Raw genomic sequence first — 20,143 nt, forward strand, 5'->3', positions numbered from 1 at the left:
CTATTCCGGTGATTTACATGCTGGAGCACATGTTAAACAGAATTCGGAGTCAGGTGGTGGCACAAGAGGAGGTGGAGGAAGTAGAGGAGGAGGAGTTGTATGCGGAAGGGCTAACATCTGCAAGGTCCAGACGGTCGGCAGCACCAAGGCGGCAGGCATGTGAGGGTGGGGGAGATGGTTTTACCAGGGCGCATGGTAGCAGCCAAACTAGTGAAGAAGGTGCAGGAGCCCAGGAAGAAGTGGAGGACGAACTGATGGAAGACTCATCAGATGAGGGAGACCTTGATCACATTTCTGTTGTGCGAGGTTGGGGGGAGAGGACAGAGGAAGGAAGCATGATTGTTACCTCGCCACCAACACAACAGGGACTTGGTGCTCCTGGATGCGCAACACACATGAGTGCCTTCTTGCTGCACTACCTGCAACATGACCCTCGAATTGTGAGAATTAGAAATAATCCTGACTACTGGGTTGCCACACTGTTAGATCCCCGGTACAAAAGTAAATTTGCAGAAATTATTCCTGCCATAGAAAGGGATGCACTCATGCAGGAGTATCAGCAGAGACTGTTGCAGAATCTTACATGTGCTTTTCCACAAAATACCAGTGGTGCACGTAGTGAATCTCACAGTTCCAACTTGCCAACCGTGGGACCGTCAAGTGTTCAGCACTCAAACCGTAACAGAACCACAGTATCTGGTGGTAACATCAATTTTGCGGAATCATTTCACCACTTTTTTAGCCCATCCTTTGCAAGGCCACAGGAGACAAGAAGTCTGACACATAGTCAACGCCTAGAGACGATGGTACAGGAGTATCTCCAAGTAAACATTGAAGCCACGACTGTGTCACTGGACCCTTGCTCTTTTTGGGCTTCCAATCTGGATAAATGGCCGGAGCTAGCCACTTACGCCTTGGAGATCTTGTCATGCCCCGCAGCCAGCGTTCTGTCTGAACGTGTGTTCAGCGCTGCTGGTGGTGTGCTGACAGATAAGCGCACGCGGCTCTCCACTGATAATGTAGACAGACTCACGTTCATAAAGATGAACAAATCATGGATCCGAAACGACTTTTCTACCCCTGTGTCATCCTGGGGAGAGTAAAAGCTTGATGATTGTTTAAAATCACCCTACCAACCGTTTTAAGCTTTCAAATTACTAATCATGTTTATCTGTATCTTGACTGGAAAATAATTTGGGCTTTGTAGCAGTGTGCAGCACTGATCCTATTAGGCCATCTATAATAAGCTCCACCAGATTTAAAATTAAAAATAATTTTTAGCTGCATCTAGCCCGGAAAATAATTTTGGGGCTCCGAGATGCGCAAGACACATAAGTGCCTTCTTGCTGCACTACCTGCAGCATGAACCTCATATTGTCAGAATTCGAAGTAATCATGACTACTGGGTTGCCACACTCTTAGATCCCCCAAACTTTTCGATCAACCTTTTCATTTTAATAAAGACCAAAAAAATGGTCATTTTTGAAATTATAAGCATTAGCAGGTTGTTAGAAACTGAAATCAAACAGTTTTCAACTCAAAACATTATTCTAGGTGATGTTACATTTTCACATAGGACCCCTTGTTCGAAAGGAGCTTCTGAGCTCTCTCGTCCATTGAATTTGTCAGGTTTTGGATGGTTTCTGCTTCAATTGTTTTGCATGAGGACAGAATACCCTCCCAGAGCTGTTGCTTAGATGTGAACTGCCTCCCGCCATCATAGACACTCCTTTTAATGATGCTCCAAAGGTTCTGAATGGGGTAGAGGTCAGGGGAGCATGGGGGTCACACCATAAGTTTGTCCCCTTTTATGCCCATATCAGCCAGAGATGCAGATGTTTTATGTGCAGCATGAGATGGTGCATTATCATGCAGAAAAATGATCTTGCTGTGAAATACACGGTTCTTCTTCTTGAACCATGGCAGGAAGTGCTGTTTGAGAAAATCCACATACATTATGGAGTTCATCTTTAGCGCCTTCAGGGATCCTAAAGGGGCCGACAATCTCTCTCCCCATGATTCCAGCCCAAAACATTACTCCACCTCCTCCTTGTTGGCGCTGTAGCCGTGTTTGCGTGGGGTGTCCATCAACCAGCCATCCCCCACTCCATCCATCTGGACCATCGAGCGCTGCACGGCACTCATCCGTGAACAAAACAGTTTTGAAATCAGTCTTCATGTAATGTTTGGCCCACTGGAGCCGTTTCTGCTTGTGTGAAGTGGATAGAGGAGGTCGACAGGATGGCGTATGCACAGCTGCAAACCTCTGAAGGACCCTGCATCTTGTTGTTCGGGGGACGTTGGAGGCACAAGCAGCTTCAAAAACTTGTCTGCTGCTATGACAAGGCTTTTTTGCCGCTGCTCTTTCAACCTGACGTAATTGCCTGTAGGAAAGAGTCCTCAATTTGCCCTTATCAGCACGCACACGTGTGTACTGTGAATCAGCTACATACTTCTTGATTGCCAAGACACTTCATCCTGATCATCGCACAATGTTGATTGTAGTCATGCCTTGACCTAAACACTCCACAATTTGTTGCTTCTCAGCAGCCGACACATCCTTTTTCTTTCCCATTTTGGCAGAAAATGTAGGCTGCTGAATAATGTGAGAGAGCCTTCTTAAGTAGTCTTGCCTTTCATTGGACACACCTGACAAACTAATTAGCAATGGTGTCTGCAATTGCTTACAGTGATATAAAGAGCCCTGACACACATCACCATCAATGAGTTTAACTGACAAACAAACAAATTCTTCCCTTATCACTCCTAAACACTTTTTGCATAATAATTTGGAACACAGTGTACATGTGCTTTTCCACAAAACACCAGTGGTTCACGTAGTGAATCTTACAGTTCTAACTTGCCAACCGTGGTCTGTATGGAGTTGTTCAATAAAGGGCCCAAAATTAAGATAACATAGATGGGAGAGGTCTCTATGAATAGGAATTCCTAAGTATTTGATACCCTGTGAGGGCCAGGCAAAGGGAAAGTTGGACTGGATGGAATCCTATATGGATTTGGGGAGGGAGACATTGAGGGCCTCAGACTTCGCTGCATTGATTTTAAAATTTGACCATGTAACAAAGTGATCTATTTCAGCCATAACAGCATGGATGGATATATGTGATTGAGTGATATATACTAGGACATCATCAGCAAATAGAGAGCACTTGTACTCGGTGCCTCCCACCTCAATCCACCTAATATTGGGGTTATGGCGAATTGATGAGAGCAGGTGCTCCGTCACTAGGATGTATAAGAGAGGGGACAGAGAACATCCCTGCCTTGTCCCATTGGTGATTGTGAAAGGTGATGAAAATGTTCTGACGCGCCCCCTGGGCCTTGGGACACCCGGAGCCGGACCCTTTTTGGTGGATGCTGGTGGTTGTAGTCTCCGTGGCGGCAACCCGGTTCCGTGGCTCAGGGCGGTCAAACCAGTGGCGGAACTATTTATGTGGTTTTGATGTTTAAATGTCCGACTACGCCACCCGTGGATTGCGGTCAGAGTGAACCGCCGCTCCAGGGCAGACCGCTGAGGCTGGTGTTGTGGGTGCAGCAGAGCGTAGCATAACTCCCCACGGGAGGAGTATAGCCTCAGGGCAGTGTATGCGGAGGATGGGGGTGATGGTGCAGGGCAGCAGCAGTAATGACACGGAGTCAGTGATGCAGTCCAGGGCCTTTACTCACAGTTCTTATTATCCAGACCACGTCTGCAGGTAACGGCTGCCCACGTCGTACTGTGCTCACCAGGTGAGGGGCTCAGACAACTCCCAGATAACTTTGGAGCGCTTCACAGGACCCCCTTTGTGTGTCCTTTGTCTGGCCTTTCTTACCAACCCTTCTGTCCGGCTGCCTCGGGCCTCCTCTTGGTAAACTTGGCGCCAGTTTCCCTGACCCTATGTGGTGCCTTCCTAGCGGGTGTAGCGAGGGGCTGCGCCACATAAAATGTCACAGCCTCCTGTTTCTAGCTGAGGGTCGTTTCCTGCCTCCACTAGTTTCGGGGACCGGTCTCCCCCTTTGGCCTGACCCCTCCACGCAGGTGGATTCTGGCGTGCGGTGGCGACTCGCCCGTCCGCACCCCTGAGATCCCTTCGTTCCTCGTTCCTGGAGCCTTCTCCGCTCCTCTTCCTTTCTTCTCCCTCCTCCAGGCCTGGGCCTCTGTTACTAGGCCCGCCTCCGGAGCAGAGCTCATGCAGAGCCCCTGCTCCCTGCCACTTCTGCTCAGACTTCTCTGCACTGAACTAAGATGGTGCCCACATTTTATACTCCCTTCTCAATGCACCCAGGAACTGCTTCCTCCCTGCTCCTGCACTACAGGGTTCCCCTTCCTCAGTGTTCCCTCCCCCCACTCCAGCCAGGGACAGGGACTGTCGTGCCCATCTCAGGGGCATATTGGTCGCCCTGCCCCATGGCAATGTGGTGTAATGCATGCAGGTGTCGGGTCCTGATCCACACTACATCCTTACCTGAGAGTGAGATATCACACCTCTGGGTGAGGTGCAATACCTCTGTAGCAACCGAGCCCTCAGGGTGCTACAGTTCCATTTATCTTCAGCCTAGGTGACGTATTGCGATACAGGGCCGTGATTTTGGCTATAAAAGGGTCCCCTAGACCCCTACCCCAAGCTTTTTAAGAGAATCATATATGGCGTGCCAGGAGACTCTATGGAATGCTTTCTCAGCATACAACGAGAGTATCTAATTACAAATTTTTAACTGCATCTAGCCCAGGAAATACTTTGTGCCTAGTAGCAGGGTCTGCTAGTCAGCGGATTATCCCGGCTGTTAAGCAAGCTACACCACCTGTAGTTTGGACACTTCATTTTTTCAAAGGAAATGCTTCGGGTCCACGGGATACTCAGTGAAGAGCATCAGGAGGCACCCCAAGGCATAGGGGCTGGGACTGGCAGTAGGATGCCTTGCGGTGGACAGCCGATCTCGATCCTTATAAAAGCTTTTTAACTGCAGCAGCTTTAGTGGACGCTACTGGAGCTGGAATTACGCGGCTGCTGGCATGAGACTTGCCCTCCAATAGATCCTTGTAAATGGATTTAAAGTGTATTCATTCAAATTAGAGAGACAATTTAAATTAAAAAGCTTAGAGCTGCTTCCACCACAGGGGGGCTCACTCGACCCACCAGCGGACAGGCACCAGTATTGGGAGAGGGGGGCTGGCCATCAGGGTTCACCGCGGCTCTGGCACAAACCCGGCGACACGGAGGTGGCACGGGCAGGAGCGGACTGGCCATGTCGGCTTCTCACTTTTTGGATTTTAGAAGGGCATGACATGCCTATATCTGTGTCTCCCCCTCCTTTTACTCCTCCACCTCTTTTATTTTCGCATGACTATATGTACTTGTCACTTTTCCATGTGTTAGTTATGTCTTCTGAGCAGTTTGTCAGCTTTTGGACACCTTTGAAGGTGTTTTCTATGTGTTTCTATGTGTTTTTGTTTGCCTGCCATTGGTTTTAACGGTGTTCGAAGGTGTTCGTCGAACAGTTCAACGAACAGTTCGGCGAACACACGGGTGTTCGACGAACCGAACCGAACTCGAACACTACGGGGGTGGCTCAACACTACTTACATATCCTTTTTTTTGTTATGTATAGTGTTGAGCCACCCCCGTAGTGTTCGGGTTCGGTTCGGTTCGTCGAACACCGGGATGTTCGAGGAACTGTTCGTCGAACTGTTCGTCGAACACCTTAGAACACCGTCGAACACCGTTAAAACCAATGGCAGGCAAACAAAAACACATAGAAACACATAGAAAACACCTTCAAAGGTGTCCAAAAGCTGACAAACTGCTCAGAAGACGCTCTCTTTAAAAAAGCCGGCCGGCAATTCAGCAGCGGCATACACCGGTACCCGACAATTTAGACAAGATGGAATAGAGCATCACACATAGATTAGATAGATAGAAACATGTCAGTCACATATATATGAAGTACAGTGACAGTGTTGCTTACTGTACTTGTCATTTAGTGTAAAGCATTTATTTAAAAAAATAATAGTGTTTTCATGCACCGTCTCTTTAAAAAAGCCAGCCGGCAATTCAGCATCTGTACCCGACAATTTATAACAGAAAGATAGAGCATCACACATAGATAGATATAAACATGCCAATCACATATATAATAAGTACAGTGATAGTGTTGGTTACTGTACTTGTCATTTAGTGTAAAGGATTTATTTAAAAAAATAATAGTGTTTTCATGCACCGTCTCTTTAAAAAAGCCGGCCGGCAATTCAGCAAATGCTGCACCCGACAATTTAGAATAGAAGGAATAGAGAATCATACATAGATTAGATAGATAGAAACATGTCAGTCACATATATAAGAAGTACAGTGACAGTGTTGGTTACTGTACTTGTCATTTAGTGTAAAGGATTTATTTAAAAAAATAATAGTGTTTTAATGCACCGTCTCTTTAAAAAAGCCGGCCGGCAATTCAGCATCTGTACCCGACAATTTAGAATAGAAGGAATAGAGAATCATACATAGATTAGATAGATAGAAACATGTCAGTCACATATATATGAAGTACAGTGACAGTGTTGATTACTGTACTTGTCATTTAGTGTTAAAATAAAGGATTTATTAAAAAAAAAATTGGCGTGGGGATCCCCATAATTTTAGGCTCTAGCGGAGGTTAAGCAGACAGCTGGGGCAGATGTTTGAAGCCTGGGAAGGGGGTAATACTCATGGAGCTTCCCAGGCTACTAATATCAGCCCCCAGCTGAATACCTAGCCTTTACTAGCTATTTAAATGGGGGACCCCCCCAAAAAAAATGACGTGGGGTCCCCCCTTTTTTAATAGCTAGCAAAGGCTAGGCAGACAGCTGGGGGTTGATATTAATAGCCCAGGAAGAGTACCATGAATATTGGCCCCCTCCCAGGCTAGAAACACCAGCCGTCAGCCGCCCCAGAAATGGCGCATCCATAGGATGCGCCAATTCTGGCACTTAGCCTCGCTCTTCCCACTGATAGGGCTGGGGTTGATGTCAGCTTATAATGCCAGCTGACATCAAGCCCAGGTTAGTAATGGAGAGGCGTCTATAAGACACCCCCATTACTAACCCCATAGTCAAAGTTAAAAAAAAAAACACAAACACCCAGAATAAAGTCCTTTAATTGAAATAAACACACAATTCTTTATTGTTCTAAATTAAACTATACTTACCATCACGCCCATTCCAGCTGAAGCCAACGATCTCCTGCAATAAAAGAAAAATAATAAAGCAACCTCATCCTTACCTTTCCATGGTTCCCACGACAGCTTCAGCTCTGCTACATCGAGATGACAGGCTGGACCGCAGCAGAACGCTGCCATCCAGCCTGTCATTCCGCAGACACTGAGAAGCGCAGGCATGCTTGCGCTCCTCAGTGTCTCTCTGTGACGGCATAAAGATGAGCCGAGGTCATGTCCAATGAACTCGGCGCATCTCATGCACGTCACTGACAGCGTGGGAGAATTCTCCTGCACTCAGCGCTTCAGTGTGAGAATTTTCCCACGCTGTCAGTGACGTGCATGAGGTGAGCTCATGTCCAATGAACTCAGCTCACCTCATGTACGTCACTGACAGCGTGGGAGAATTCTCACGCTGAAGCGCTGAGTGCAGGAGAATTTCCCCACGCTGTCAGTGACGTGCATGAGGCTGATATTTAAATTTGGCGCACAAATCGGTGATTGGTCGCGGGCAGTGTCCGCGACCAATCAGCACGGTAGTGTTTAACTTTGGCGGCAAGATCAGTGATTGGTCGCGCGCCAAGACCGCGACCAATCACCGATTTGGGCGCCACATTTAAATATCGGCCGCGACCAATCAGCACAGCGTTGTTTAAATGTGGATCCAAGATCGGTGATTGGTCGCGGCCGATATTTAAATTTGGCGCACAAATCTGTGATTGGTCGCGGGCAGCGTCCGCGACCAATCAGCACAGTAGTGTTTAACTTTGGTGGCAAGATCAGTGATTGGTCGCGGTCAAGACGGCGACCAATCACCGATTTGTGCGGCACATTTAAATAGCGGCCGCGACCAATTGGATGTCAGCGCAGCTCCCCGGTCCTCCCTTCACACCCTAGCCGCTGATGTCCCCACAGTATCCACATGGTGTTACAAAGGTCCGGACATTTGTGTTAAAAATCGCTGATTGGTCGCTGGCGCTGCCCGCGACCAATCACCGATTTGGGCGCCAAATTTAAATATCAGCCGCGACCAATCACCGATTTGGGCGCCAAATTTAAATATCCTCCGCGACCAATCACCCATCTTGGCTCCACATTTAAACATCGCTGTACTGATTGGTCGCGGACGCTATTTAAATGTGGCACAGCACAGCGGTGTTTAAATGTGGAGCCAAGATTGGTGATTGGTTGCGGCCGATATTTAAATTTGGCGCCCAAATCGGTGATTGGTCGCGGGCAGCGCCAGCGACCAATCAGCGATTTTTAACACAAATGTCCGGATCTTTGTAACACCATGCGGATACTGTGGGGACATCAGCGGCTAGGGTGTCAAGGGAGGACCGGGGAGCGGCGCTGCGGGTCGAGATACTTCTGCTGCGAGCAGTCGCTCATCTCCCGGCTTCTCGCAACGGAAGTATCCGACCAGGCAGCGGCGCTCCCCGGTCCTCACCAATACGATTAGCTGATTGGTCGCGCTCTCCGCACGCGACCAATCAGTGATCTTGGCGCTAAAGTTAAACACCGCTCTGCTGATTGGTCGCGGACGCTGCCCGCGACCAATCACCGATTTGGGCGCCACATTTAAATGGCGGCCGCGACCAATCAGCGAGCTTGGCGCCAAATTTAAACAACGCTCTGCTGATTGGTCGCGGACGCCAGACGCGTCCAATCAGTGAGATTGGCGCCAAATTTAAACAACGCTCTGCTGATTGGTCGCGGACTCCAGCCGGGACCAATCAGCGAGATTGGCGCCAAATTTAAACCCCGCTCTGCTAATTGGTCGCGGATGCCGGCCGCGACTAATCAGCATTATTGGGGCCAAATTTAAACACCGCTCTGCTGATTGATCGCGGTCGCCGTCCGCGACCAATCAGTAGTATTGGCGCCAAATTTAAACCCTGCTCGGCTGATTGGTCACGGTTGCCGGCCGCGACCAATCAGCAGTATTGGCGCCAAATTTAAACCCCGCTCTGCTGATTGGTCACAGTTGCCTTCCGCGACCAATCAGCGATTTTGACGCCAAATTTAAACACCGCTCTGCTGATTGGTCGCGGCCGGCGATTGCGACCAATCAGCATTATTGGCGCCAAATTTAAACCCCGCTCTGCTGATTGGTCGCGATGCCAGCCGCGACTAATCAACATTGTTGCCGCCAAATTTAAACACCGCTCTGCTGAATGGTCGAGGTCGTGACCAATCACCATTATTGGCGCCAAATTTAAACACCGCTTTGCTGATTGGTCGCGACCACAACCTATCAGCATTATTGGCGCAAAATTTAAACCCTGCTCTGCTGATTAGTCGCGACCGCCGGCCGTGACCAATCAGTGATATAGTTGCCAAATTTCAACACCGCTTTGCTGATTGGTCGCGGTTGCTGGCCGCGACCAGTCAGCGATTTTGGCGCCAAATTTAAACACCGCTCTGCTGATTGCGCCGGGTCTGCCGCATACATATTCTAGAATACCCGATGCGTTAGAATCGGGCCACCATCTAGGTTCATGAAATAATTTAAAAAAAAATTGACGTGGGGCTTCGCACTATATTTGTGTCCAGCCAGGTACAGCAGGCAGGAACGGGCTGCCCCCAACCACCAGCTGCCTATTTGTACCTGGCCGGACACAACAATATAGGGAAGCCCTTTTTTTCTTAATTATTTCATGAATTTCATGAAATAATTAAAAAAAAAAAATACGTGGGGCTTCACCCTATTTTTGTGTCCAGCCAGGTACAACTAGGCAGCTGGGGGCTGGAATCTGCAGCGCAGGGAGGCCCAAGCTTTCTGGGTCCCCCCAGCTGCAAATTGCAGTCCGCAGCCACCCCGGAAAATGGCGCATTCATAGAAGCGCCATCTTCTGGCGCTGTACCCAACTCATCCAGGGCCCTGGTGCGGTGGCTCACTGGGTAATAAAGGGGTTAGGGCCAGCTTGGCATTATCAGCTGGCCCTAAGCCCGAAATTCATGGGGTCACGCCAATATTAGACATGACCACTATGAATTTCTAGTAAAGTATTTAAAAAAAACACAACACCCAGAAAAAAGGCATTTAATTGAAATAAACACACAATTCTTTATTGTTCTAAATTAAACCATACTTACCGTCACACCCATTCCTGCTGAAGCCAACGATCTCCTGAAATAAAAGAAAAATAATAAAGCAACATCATCCTTACCCTTCCATGGTTCCCACGACAGCTTCAGCTCTGCTACATCGAGATGACAGGCTGGACCGCAGCAGAACGCTGCCATCCAGCCTGTCATCCCGCAGACACTGAGAAGCGCAGGCATGCTTGCGCTCCTCAGTGTCTGGCTGTGACGGCATCCAGATGAGCCGAGGTCATGTCCAATGAACTCAGCTCACCTCATGTATGTCACTGACAGCGTGGAAGAATTCTCCTGCACTCAGCGCTTCAGCGTGAGAATTCTCCCACGCTGTCAGTGACGTACATGAGGTCAGCTGAGTTCAATGGACATGAATGAGCTCACCTCATGCACGTCACTGACAGCGTGGGAAAATTCTCCTGCACTCAGCGCTTCAGCGTGAGAATTTTCCCACGCTGTCAGTGACGTGCATGAGGTGAACTCATTCATGTTCAATGAACTCGGCTCACCTCATGCACGTCACTGACAGCGTGGGAAAATTCTCACGCTGAAGCGCTGAGTGCAGGAGAATTCTCCCACGCTGTCAGTGACGTGCATGTGACGCACCCCTGGGCCTGTGTCGCGCAGCGTTGCGCACGCGGGAGCTTACCCGGAGCCAGATCTGTTGAGGGTTGTAGTCTCGTGGCGGTGACCCGGTCCGTGCCCAGGGAGTCAGACTAAGTGGCGCTGTATCAGCGGTAGATGTAGGACGACTACGCCACCCGTTGAATGCAGCTATGGAGCTGCCGCTGCAGGGCAGACCGCTGAGGCCGGTGGTAGGATAGTGCAGCGTAGATGGTATAACCCCCAACGGGAGGGGTATGGCCTCAGGGCAGCCAACGTGGATGATGGGGGTAGCAGGAACCACTCAGAGACGATGCAGTGTAGTTCAGGGTCTTTACTGGTGACAAAGATAGACCCTCCCGGAGTACTGGCTAGCGGTTGGCGCCTGGTCAGTCCTTGAGCAGATGGGATCTCCCCTGGCCAGGCGGAGTTGTAGGCCTCCCAAACTAACGATACTCTTCTGGCTACCTTGCTAGAAGCGAGTATAAGTAGCCCACGTCCCTGAGTGTACCGTGTGGTGCTCACCCGTATGGCCGGTGACTCGGGGCCTTCTAGTAGCTTCCGCTCCACGACGGCGGTGCTGGTCCCATGCGTGTGACCGTGCCTTCGGGTTTCTTGGCCAGAGGACCTGAAATCCCCTGCCTGACGGATTCTGCTGCTGGGTAGGAGTTAGTCCCCACAGCCTCGGACTCCGGGTCCGGTAAGAAATCTTCTCAGTCAGGGCGAGCTCTGCAGCTGCCAGCCCCTGACTCTTTGTAACACTGCTCCCACAGAGCTCCTGTTGTTTCTTCCTATGCTGCTTCTCTTCTCTACTTCTGGCATGGCCCAGGAGCTGGGCCCAGCCGGAGCCACAGCTCCCTGTCAGCCCTCCTGGCTGCACTCTCCCTCTGAACTCCCTAACCCTGCCTCAGCCCCAGGTTTATACAGGGGAAGTTCTTCCCCTCCCAGGACTGGGCAGGAGGTGTGGCATGCACAGGATCCCTGACCAAGAGACCTCCCACCTGCTCTCAGACATAACATTGCTTGTTACTGTGGAAACCAGACCCCTGGGGTGCCACATTCCCCCCTAGTGAAATTTATTACTTCGGGACTAAACATATTTTTTTTGTAAAACATAACAAGTAAAAACAGAAACAGTACAATAAAGAAAACACATAAAGATGGTTACGGCGTGTCCGCAACCGGGTGCAGTCTTTGAAGGAAACAAAGGTGTCCATTTCACCAAAACAGGGAGACGTAACCAGGTAGGGGTCTGTCCTGCCCCGAGTCCTTAACAGTCTTTTAGTCCATCCTGGGTTACGCTCCACTAACTGTACAAAGGATTCCCGGTAAATCCACCAAGGACTCCTATAAATTACTAGAAACACATAATTATTTACAGGATATGGCCGCTCTCAGTCCTCGGCCAGTGGGGATAAGGATTGGCTGCTCACAGTCCTCAGCCTGGTAAGGGATAGGGGATGGCTGCTCACAGTCCTCAGCCTGGTAAGGGATAGGGACACATGGGGAACAATTCACTAATCCCAACGGGGACCATATTTTAATTAGCAGCAGTCCTTGTACCCTAACGGGTAACTATGTACAGCTCTTTATTCACGCTACTTCCCTTCAGTAGCTATGTCCTCTTTGTGCTCCCTCCTGAGGGTAGTCCTCAGACCCGTCCGGGTCCTCTTGGCTTTCCTCGTATTGGTAGTACTGCAGCTCCTCCTCGGTTAGCTGGGTTAGTATCTCTGTGACAGTCCTCCTCCCAGGTGGCCAGGGCTTTACCTCCCTTTGGGCTGCCCCGGTTAATTGGGCCACCAGGATGCTCACTTTTTGCTCCTCTGTGAGGGGGTACACCTGGAAGAGGCTATCCAGCTTTTCTCTAAAGTCATGCAGGGTATGTGACTCCCCTGAGTACTGGGGTAGCCAGGCTGCCCCCGGGATATAGGGCATGGTGAAAGGCATGACCGCAACAGCGGTGGCGCTGGCGGGGGTTGAAGCGGTGAAGCTCTCCTCCGTATCCGGCATCCTTCTCCCCCCTAGTGGACCGTGGCCTACCTTGCGATGATCCTCTTCCGTAGGCCGCGGCTCCGCAGTGAATCGTCAGGGTTGAGGACCTTCCGTCGCGCTCCGGTGACGTCGGCGTCTGCTGGGCTCCTTCCAGGACCTTACGCAACGTCCGGACGTGAGGCGGGGCTTCAGTTCTCGCGCGCTTTCGGAGTCCACGCCCCTCTTCTTCCCGCGCGGCGTCCTCAAGATGGCGTCCAATGGCGGGAAAACTCCACGGATGGCGGGAAGAAGGCCGAAGATGGCGCCGGATGGCGGGAAAACTTCGTGGATGGCGGGAAGAAGGCAGAAGATGGCGCCGGATGGCGGGAAACCTCACCACTGGTAAGTTTGAACAGTCTTTGCTTTTCAGGCACGCAGTACCCGGTGGTTGCGGGCACGAAATCCTGCCGACTACGCCAAAAGTTGACGCACCCCTGGGCCTGTGTCGCGCAGCGTTGCGCACGCGGGAGCTTACCCGGAGCCGGATCTGTTGAGGGTTGTAGTCTCGTGGCGGTGACCCGGTCCGTGCCCAGGGAGTCAGACTAAGTGGCGCTGTATCAGCGGTAGATGTAGGACGACTACGCCACCCGTTGAATGCAGCTATGGAGCTGCCGCTGCAGGGCAGACCGCTGAGGCCGGTGGTAGGATAGTGCAGCGTAGATGGTATAACCCCCAACGGGAGGGGTATGGCCTCAGGGCAGCCGACGTGGATGATGGGGGTAGCAGGAACCACTCAGAGACGATGCGGTGTAGTTCAGGGTCTTTACTGGTGACAAAGATAGACCCTCCCGGAGTACTGGCTAGCGGTTGGGGCCTGGTCAGTCCTTGAGCAGATGGGATCTCCCCTGGCCAGGCGGAGTTGTAGGCCTCCCAAACTAACGATACTCTTCTGGCTACCTTGCTAGAAGCGAGTATAAGTAGCCCACGTCCCTGAGTGTACCGTGTGGTGCTCACCCGTATGGCCGGTGACTCGGGGCCTTCTAGTAGCTTCCGCTCCACGACGGCGGTGCTGGTCCCATGCGTGTGACCGTGCCTTCGGGTTTCTTGGCCAGAGGACCTGAAATCCCCTGCCTGACGGATTCTGCTGCTGGGTAGGAGTTAGTCCCCACAGCCTCGGACTCCGGGTCCGGTAAGAAATCTTCTCAGTCAGGGCGAGCTCTGCAGCTGCCAGCCCCTGACTCTTTGTAACACTGCTCCCACAGAGCTCCTGTTGTTTCTTCCTATGCTGCTTCTCTTCTCTACTTCTGGCATGGCCCAGGAGCTGGGCCCAGCCGGAGCCACAGCTCCCTGTCAGGACTCCTGGCTGCACTCTCCCTCTGAACTCCCTAACCCTGCCTCAGCCCCAGGTTTATACAGGGGAAGTTCTTCCCCTCCCAGGACTGGGCAGGAGGTGTGGCATGCACAGGATCCCTGACCAAGAGACCTCCCACCTGCTCTCAGACATAACATTGCTTGTTACTGTGGAAACCAGACCCCTGGGGTGCCACACATGAGGTGAGCCGAGTTCATTGTCGGCTCATCTGGATACCGTCACAGCGAGACACTGAGGAGCGCAAGCATGCCTGCGCTTCTCAGTGTCCGCGGGATGACAGGCTGGATGGCAGCGTTCTGCTGCGGTCCAGCCTGTCATCTCGATGTAGCAGAGCTGAAGCTGTCCTGGGAACCATGGAAAGGTAAGGATGAGGTTGCTTTATTATTTTACTTTTATTGCAGGAGATCGTTGGCTTCAGCTGGAATGGGCGTGGTGGTAAGTATGGTTTAATTTAGAACAATAAAGGATTGTGTCTTTATTTCAATTAAAGGACTTTATTCTGGGTGTTTGTGTTTTCTTTTAACTTTGACTATGGGGTTAGTAATGGGGGTGTCTTATAGACGCCTCTCCATTACTAACCTGGGCTTGATGCCAGCTGGCATTATAAGCTGACATCAACCCCAGCCCTATTACCCCACTGCCACCGCTACAGGGCAGTGGGAAGAGCGAGGCTAAGTGCCAGAATTGGCGCATCCTATGGATGCGCCATTTCTGGGGCGGCTGACGGCTGGTGTTTCTAGCCTGGGAGGGGGCCAATATTCATGGCACCCTTCCTGGGCTATTAATATCAGCCCCCAGCTGTCTGCCTAGCCTTTGCCAGCTATTAAAATAGGGGGGACCCCCATTTTAATAGCTAGTAAAGGCTAGGTATTCCGCTGGGGGCTGATATTAGTAGCCTGGGAAGCTCCGTGGGTATTACCCCCTTCCTAGGCTTCAAACATCTACCGCAGCCGTCTGCTTAACCTCCGCTAGAGACTAAAATTACGGGGAACCCCACGCCAATTTTTTTTTAAATAAATCCTTTATTTTAGCACTAAATGACAAGTACAGTAATCAACACTGTCACTGTACTTCATATATGTGACTGACATGTTTCTATCTATCTAATATATGTGTGATGCTCTATTCCTTCTATTCTAAATTGTCGGGTACAGATGCTGAATTGCCGGCCGGCTTTTTTAAAGAGACAGTGCATGAAAACACTAATATTTTTTTGATAAATCCTTTACACTAAATGACAAGTACAGTAAGCAACATTGTCACTGTACTTCTTATATATGTGACTGACATGTTTCTATCTATCTAATCTATGTGTGAAGCTCTATTCTTTCGGTTCTAAATTGTCGGGTACCGGTGTATGCCGCTGCTGAATTGCCGGCTTTTCAAGTTTCACTGTTGGCACTGTTCCCATCGATTTGGGCAATCACTGTAATGCCACAACCACCATGGCTGTGGCATTACAGTGAGTGTCAGACATCCCCTGCATGATTGGGGCTCTAAATAGCGCCAGACATGCAGGACAAGCTTTTGGTGCACGAACAGTTATCGAACATAACCTCGCACAGCCGAATTTTTTGCAAATCGTTCGGGTTCGTCGAACAACTCGAACACCGCCCAAAACAGCTCGAATTTGAGATTGGCGAACAGTTCTAGTCGAACACCGCTCATCTCTAGTTATGTACTAAATTCCTGTGGGTACAATAAAACCTTATGTCTTGGTATCTGAGAGCAGACAAACCTTATACACTGACAGATACAGGTTGTGTGTTCTTGTCTCCTAATTATCGCACCTAATTTGACCAACAGTGGCAGATCTGGAGACCTCTTGTGTCTCACCCCAAATTAGCTCTCCCAGTAAAGAGGTTTACACGACAGCATTACAGCGTCACCCCACAAAGTTTGTCAAGAGGAAGATGCTTTTTATTGCTTTTCTCGGTTGATTTTTAACTATTTGTCTGTTTCCTAGGAGCTTTTGAAGCAATTGTGTCCACCAGTGTTCTTTTTAGTGTTTTGCCAGCGATTTTGAGTGCCTTTTTAAGGGCATTTCTGGACATTTTTTGTATTCCATTCAACAAGAAACCACTAGCGATTTTGAAGCAAATTTGCTAGCAAGACTCTCAAAAAGATGGCTAGTCGTCTTCCTGTTGCATTTTGGGCCTTCCCTTTGACTTGTATAGTAAAGTAGCATTTTCAGATCAAAAAATGCCTGGAGAATAGTCACCTCACTTCTTTTAACTGCTTGGTGTCTGGAAACCAGAAGCACTTAAAAGTCATTTTTAGATAGACATGTATATGTTTATTCTTTGGAGTGTTTTGTCAGACAGATTTCAGAGTGGACTCGCCTAAAAATAACGTTGTGTGCACATGTCGTGTTGAGTTCATGATCAGATTGTGTTTATACATAGCAGCCAATCAGAAGAAGCAGAGCTACGATGGGGAGGTTGAGAACATCAGACTGAACCAATGATGAGCCAGGAGGTGTGTCTCACAATTCTCCCTGATGGAGCTAATGGAAAACCAAAAACAGCCAGATAGCAAGAACAGGAGAAAATAAATGGCAAGCAAGCAGCCATTTCTAAATTTCTGTAATAATGGAATAGGTAACAAAAATATCACATATCTAAATATTGATGCGCATACTCTACAGTGGTTGCCTTATTCATAACCACCTCTCCTTTATATTAACTCTGATTGGGTTGTACAGTGTTGAGCAAAAGGGTAACAATGTTTTGAACTTTTGAATTTCAGGCTCCATATCTCACCATCCACTACTGCTCCGAACGTGAGACTGCCATCATTTTATAGACATTCATCTTGACTATCTCATACATAAATTTGACTTGCAACTATTTAGCATATGATTAGTTATGCAAATTCTTGACATGTCACTGCATTGTTACTGTTTTGCTCCTAAAAATCTAAATTAAATTTTTTATTATTTTGGTAGTATTTTGTAAATCCTCCTTTGGCTTTCAATACTGCCTGATTTCTTCTGGGCATGCTCTCGATCAGATTCAAGCATGTTTCAACTGAAATCTGATCCTAGTTTTCTTCTACACGTTACCAAAGTTGGTGTATATTACTCGACTCACTTGGGTATGTAAACAGCTTTTTCTTAAACTCTACCCACAACTGTTTGATTTGGTTGAGGTCTGGGGACTGTGGGGGACAATCCAGCACCTCTACTTCATTGTCATTGATCCATTTCTTTGCCAATCTCAACCTATGCTTCTGGTCATTGTCCTGCTGGAACACTATGTTGTACTTTTCACACCCAAAGTACTTGAGTGTACTAAGCAATTCGTCTTGTAGGATACTCCCATTTAGCTCAGCATTGAGACCACCATCGATCCTGGTCAAGTATCCCTCACCTTTGGCTTTGACACAACCCCATATCATCAGGCTTCCTCCACCGAACTTGACAGTTCCTTCAATTTCTCAATCCGTTAATCCCTTTTTCCCTTGTTTCTTTCAGACACATTTGCACCCATGAAAGCCTAGTCTATTAACTTTTGTCCCATCGCTCCAAATCACCCATTTCCAATCTTCTACTGTGCATTTTTCAGTACTTTTTTGTAAACTCGCACTCGGCACTTCTTATGACGATATTGACGTCGAGGCTTCTTCACTTTTTTTGGGCCACCATTCCAGACTCGTGTAACGTGCGTCCACTGTGCTTGCATGGACGTGAGAACAGGTTGTATTTTGTAGTATACAAGAAGAAAAAGATGTTTCCACCACCAGGAGCAAAACAGTAACAATGCAGTGACATGTCAAGAATCTGCATAACTAATAATATGCTAAATGTCAAATTTATGTATGAGATAGCCAGGATGATTGTCTATAAAATGATGGTAGTCTCACGTTGGAAGCTGTAGTGGATGGTGAGATATGGAGCCTGAAAGTCAACAGTTCAAAACATTGTTGCTCGTCAGTGTAAATGTGAGGTCAAGTTCCTGAGACCCAACTCCATGATGTCTTTATGATCTAAGCAGAGTTGTAGCAATAGCGGGTACAAATGAAGCACCTCTGCTAAACATCAATAAATCATTTTATGCACATAATATGATTAATTGTAATTGAACTAAACCGAAAAGTGGATGAGGAAAACTGGAAAGACATTACTGTTGCAAGAATTTTTTTGTAGAAATCTGACTAAATAAAGGTGAATCTCCTCTACATGTCTAGGTGAGAATATTGGTATATTTTTAGCTTATCTTGTATTTATGCTTTTGTTTTTTTTAGGGGAATCACTGGATCATTCTTAGCGGCTGCTGTAATTGGATGGTGCAGTTTTTCAGCTTCAAAAATATTCATCACTACATTGGCAATGGAAGGACAGCAGCTCCTTGTGGCATATCCCTGTGCCTTGCTTTATGGACTTTTTGCATTGCTAACTGTATTTTAAAATATGCACATACTTTATCATTGGATCCAGACATTGAAACCCAAGAACCCCATCTGCTCTCTGCTATGTATACAGTATAATATTTTTCGCTCATGATATGCAGTAAAGTAATGCTGATCCATATGATCTGTTAATATAATGCTGTTAGAAACTTTAATGGGGGAAAAAAGAATACTTTAGGTTTTGTGTATCTGAAGTTCTCACACTAATTAATTCATTATGAAGCTTATTCTGAGATAATTCTTAAACAAAAGAACAGGTAACTAAGCTTCTATGCTATGATGTCTATGCCGTCTACACTTTCTTACAAGGTTGAATTATGAATCATAAATATATTATATTATTAATAAAGATTTGAATTAAAATAGAGCACTCTGAATACTGTATTTCAATGCTGCATATGTGTTTTCCATGTGTGTAACTACCAGAGTAGCAGGCATGGAACTTACTATGGTGCCCAGGAGATGAAAAGGTCTGAGGAGATGTAACTTATTTTAACTGGACAACAAATTTATCATCTATCCATAGGACAGGTGATAACTAACTGATCGATGAGGGTCCCAGAGGTTGGACCCCCACCAATCAATGCCTATCCTGTGGATAAGTGATAACTTTTTTTTTCACGAGACAACCCCTTTAACTTACTGCTCCTCAACCCTAATGCAAAAACTTTAACCAGACCAGAGTCATTTTAATACTGGTGTCTATTTATGTGGTCTTTGGGGCATCTTTGGATGCCGAAGTGCAAGGAACTTCACCAATGAGGAGAGATATGTGATCTCTGTGGATATCATGGAAGAAGAGAGATGTTGAGTGTGTAGAAGAAGGGGGCAGATAAAATATACATCATGGAAAATCCTAAAAGTGAAGGGAAAAATATAAAGGGCAGAGACAATATCATAATAATAATCAATATATTTTCCATTACTTTAACCAGTTCCTGACCAAGCACATTTTTTTCATACATGCAGTTTAAAGAGCTGTAAAATTTGTTCTTGTTCGGATATTCAAATAATTTTTGCATCTTTTTTTCTTGATACAGGGGGCTTCATTTATCTGTCATTGTCATACCCTCTCTTTTTATTTTTTTTTTGCCAATATAGGATGATATCAGTAGGAAAATAAAAGAAATATCTGACTGTTTTTCTCATTGTTTTTTTTTTATTTTATGACCACATAAGATCACTAAAATATATTTTAAAACTTGTTCCCCTTTCTGTAATTCTATAACAATTATTTTTATATATCGGACACATTTTTTATTTTTCAATGGGGGTGGGCTAGTAACAGCAATGTGCATTTTTTTTCACCTGATGTCACCTGTAACAGGGGCTGGTATATTAGAGTCCCCACACAGTCCTCTACATAGCATGATGTTCCACACACAGCACTCGCACACACTATAGGGGTACCAACATACCATGATGGCCCCAACACAGCTCTCCACACAGTATGAGGCCCAAATAGCCCTCTAAAAAATATGATGGCCCACACACAGA

General features: G+C 47.7%; 1 protein-coding gene across 6 annotated transcripts in view; it reads left to right on the forward strand.

The window, feature by feature from the left end:
• Positions 1 to 19,712, forward strand: part of YIPF7 (Yip1 domain family member 7) — a 133,330-nt gene extending 113,618 nt beyond the window's left edge. For 5 of the 6 annotated variants that reach the window (XM_073645551.1, XM_073645548.1, XM_073645550.1 and 2 more), the window contains one exon: positions 18,482 to 19,712. In XM_073645551.1, the coding sequence (XP_073501652.1) occupies positions 18,482 to 18,644 (163 nt within the window). In that variant the 3' untranslated portion in view covers positions 18,645 to 19,712. The remainder of the gene's footprint in view (positions 1 to 18,481) is intronic. The other variant, XM_073645546.1, reaches the window with a different exon arrangement.
• Positions 19,713 to 20,143: the final 431 nt, after the last annotated feature.

Source organism: Phyllobates terribilis, unplaced genomic scaffold (assembly GCF_046119375.1).
Source record: "Phyllobates terribilis strain yellow unplaced genomic scaffold, ASM4611937v1 Scaffold_1__5_contigs__length_1240528914, whole genome shotgun sequence".
In the NCBI taxonomy this organism is placed as follows: domain Eukaryota; kingdom Metazoa; phylum Chordata; class Amphibia; order Anura; family Dendrobatidae; genus Phyllobates; species Phyllobates terribilis.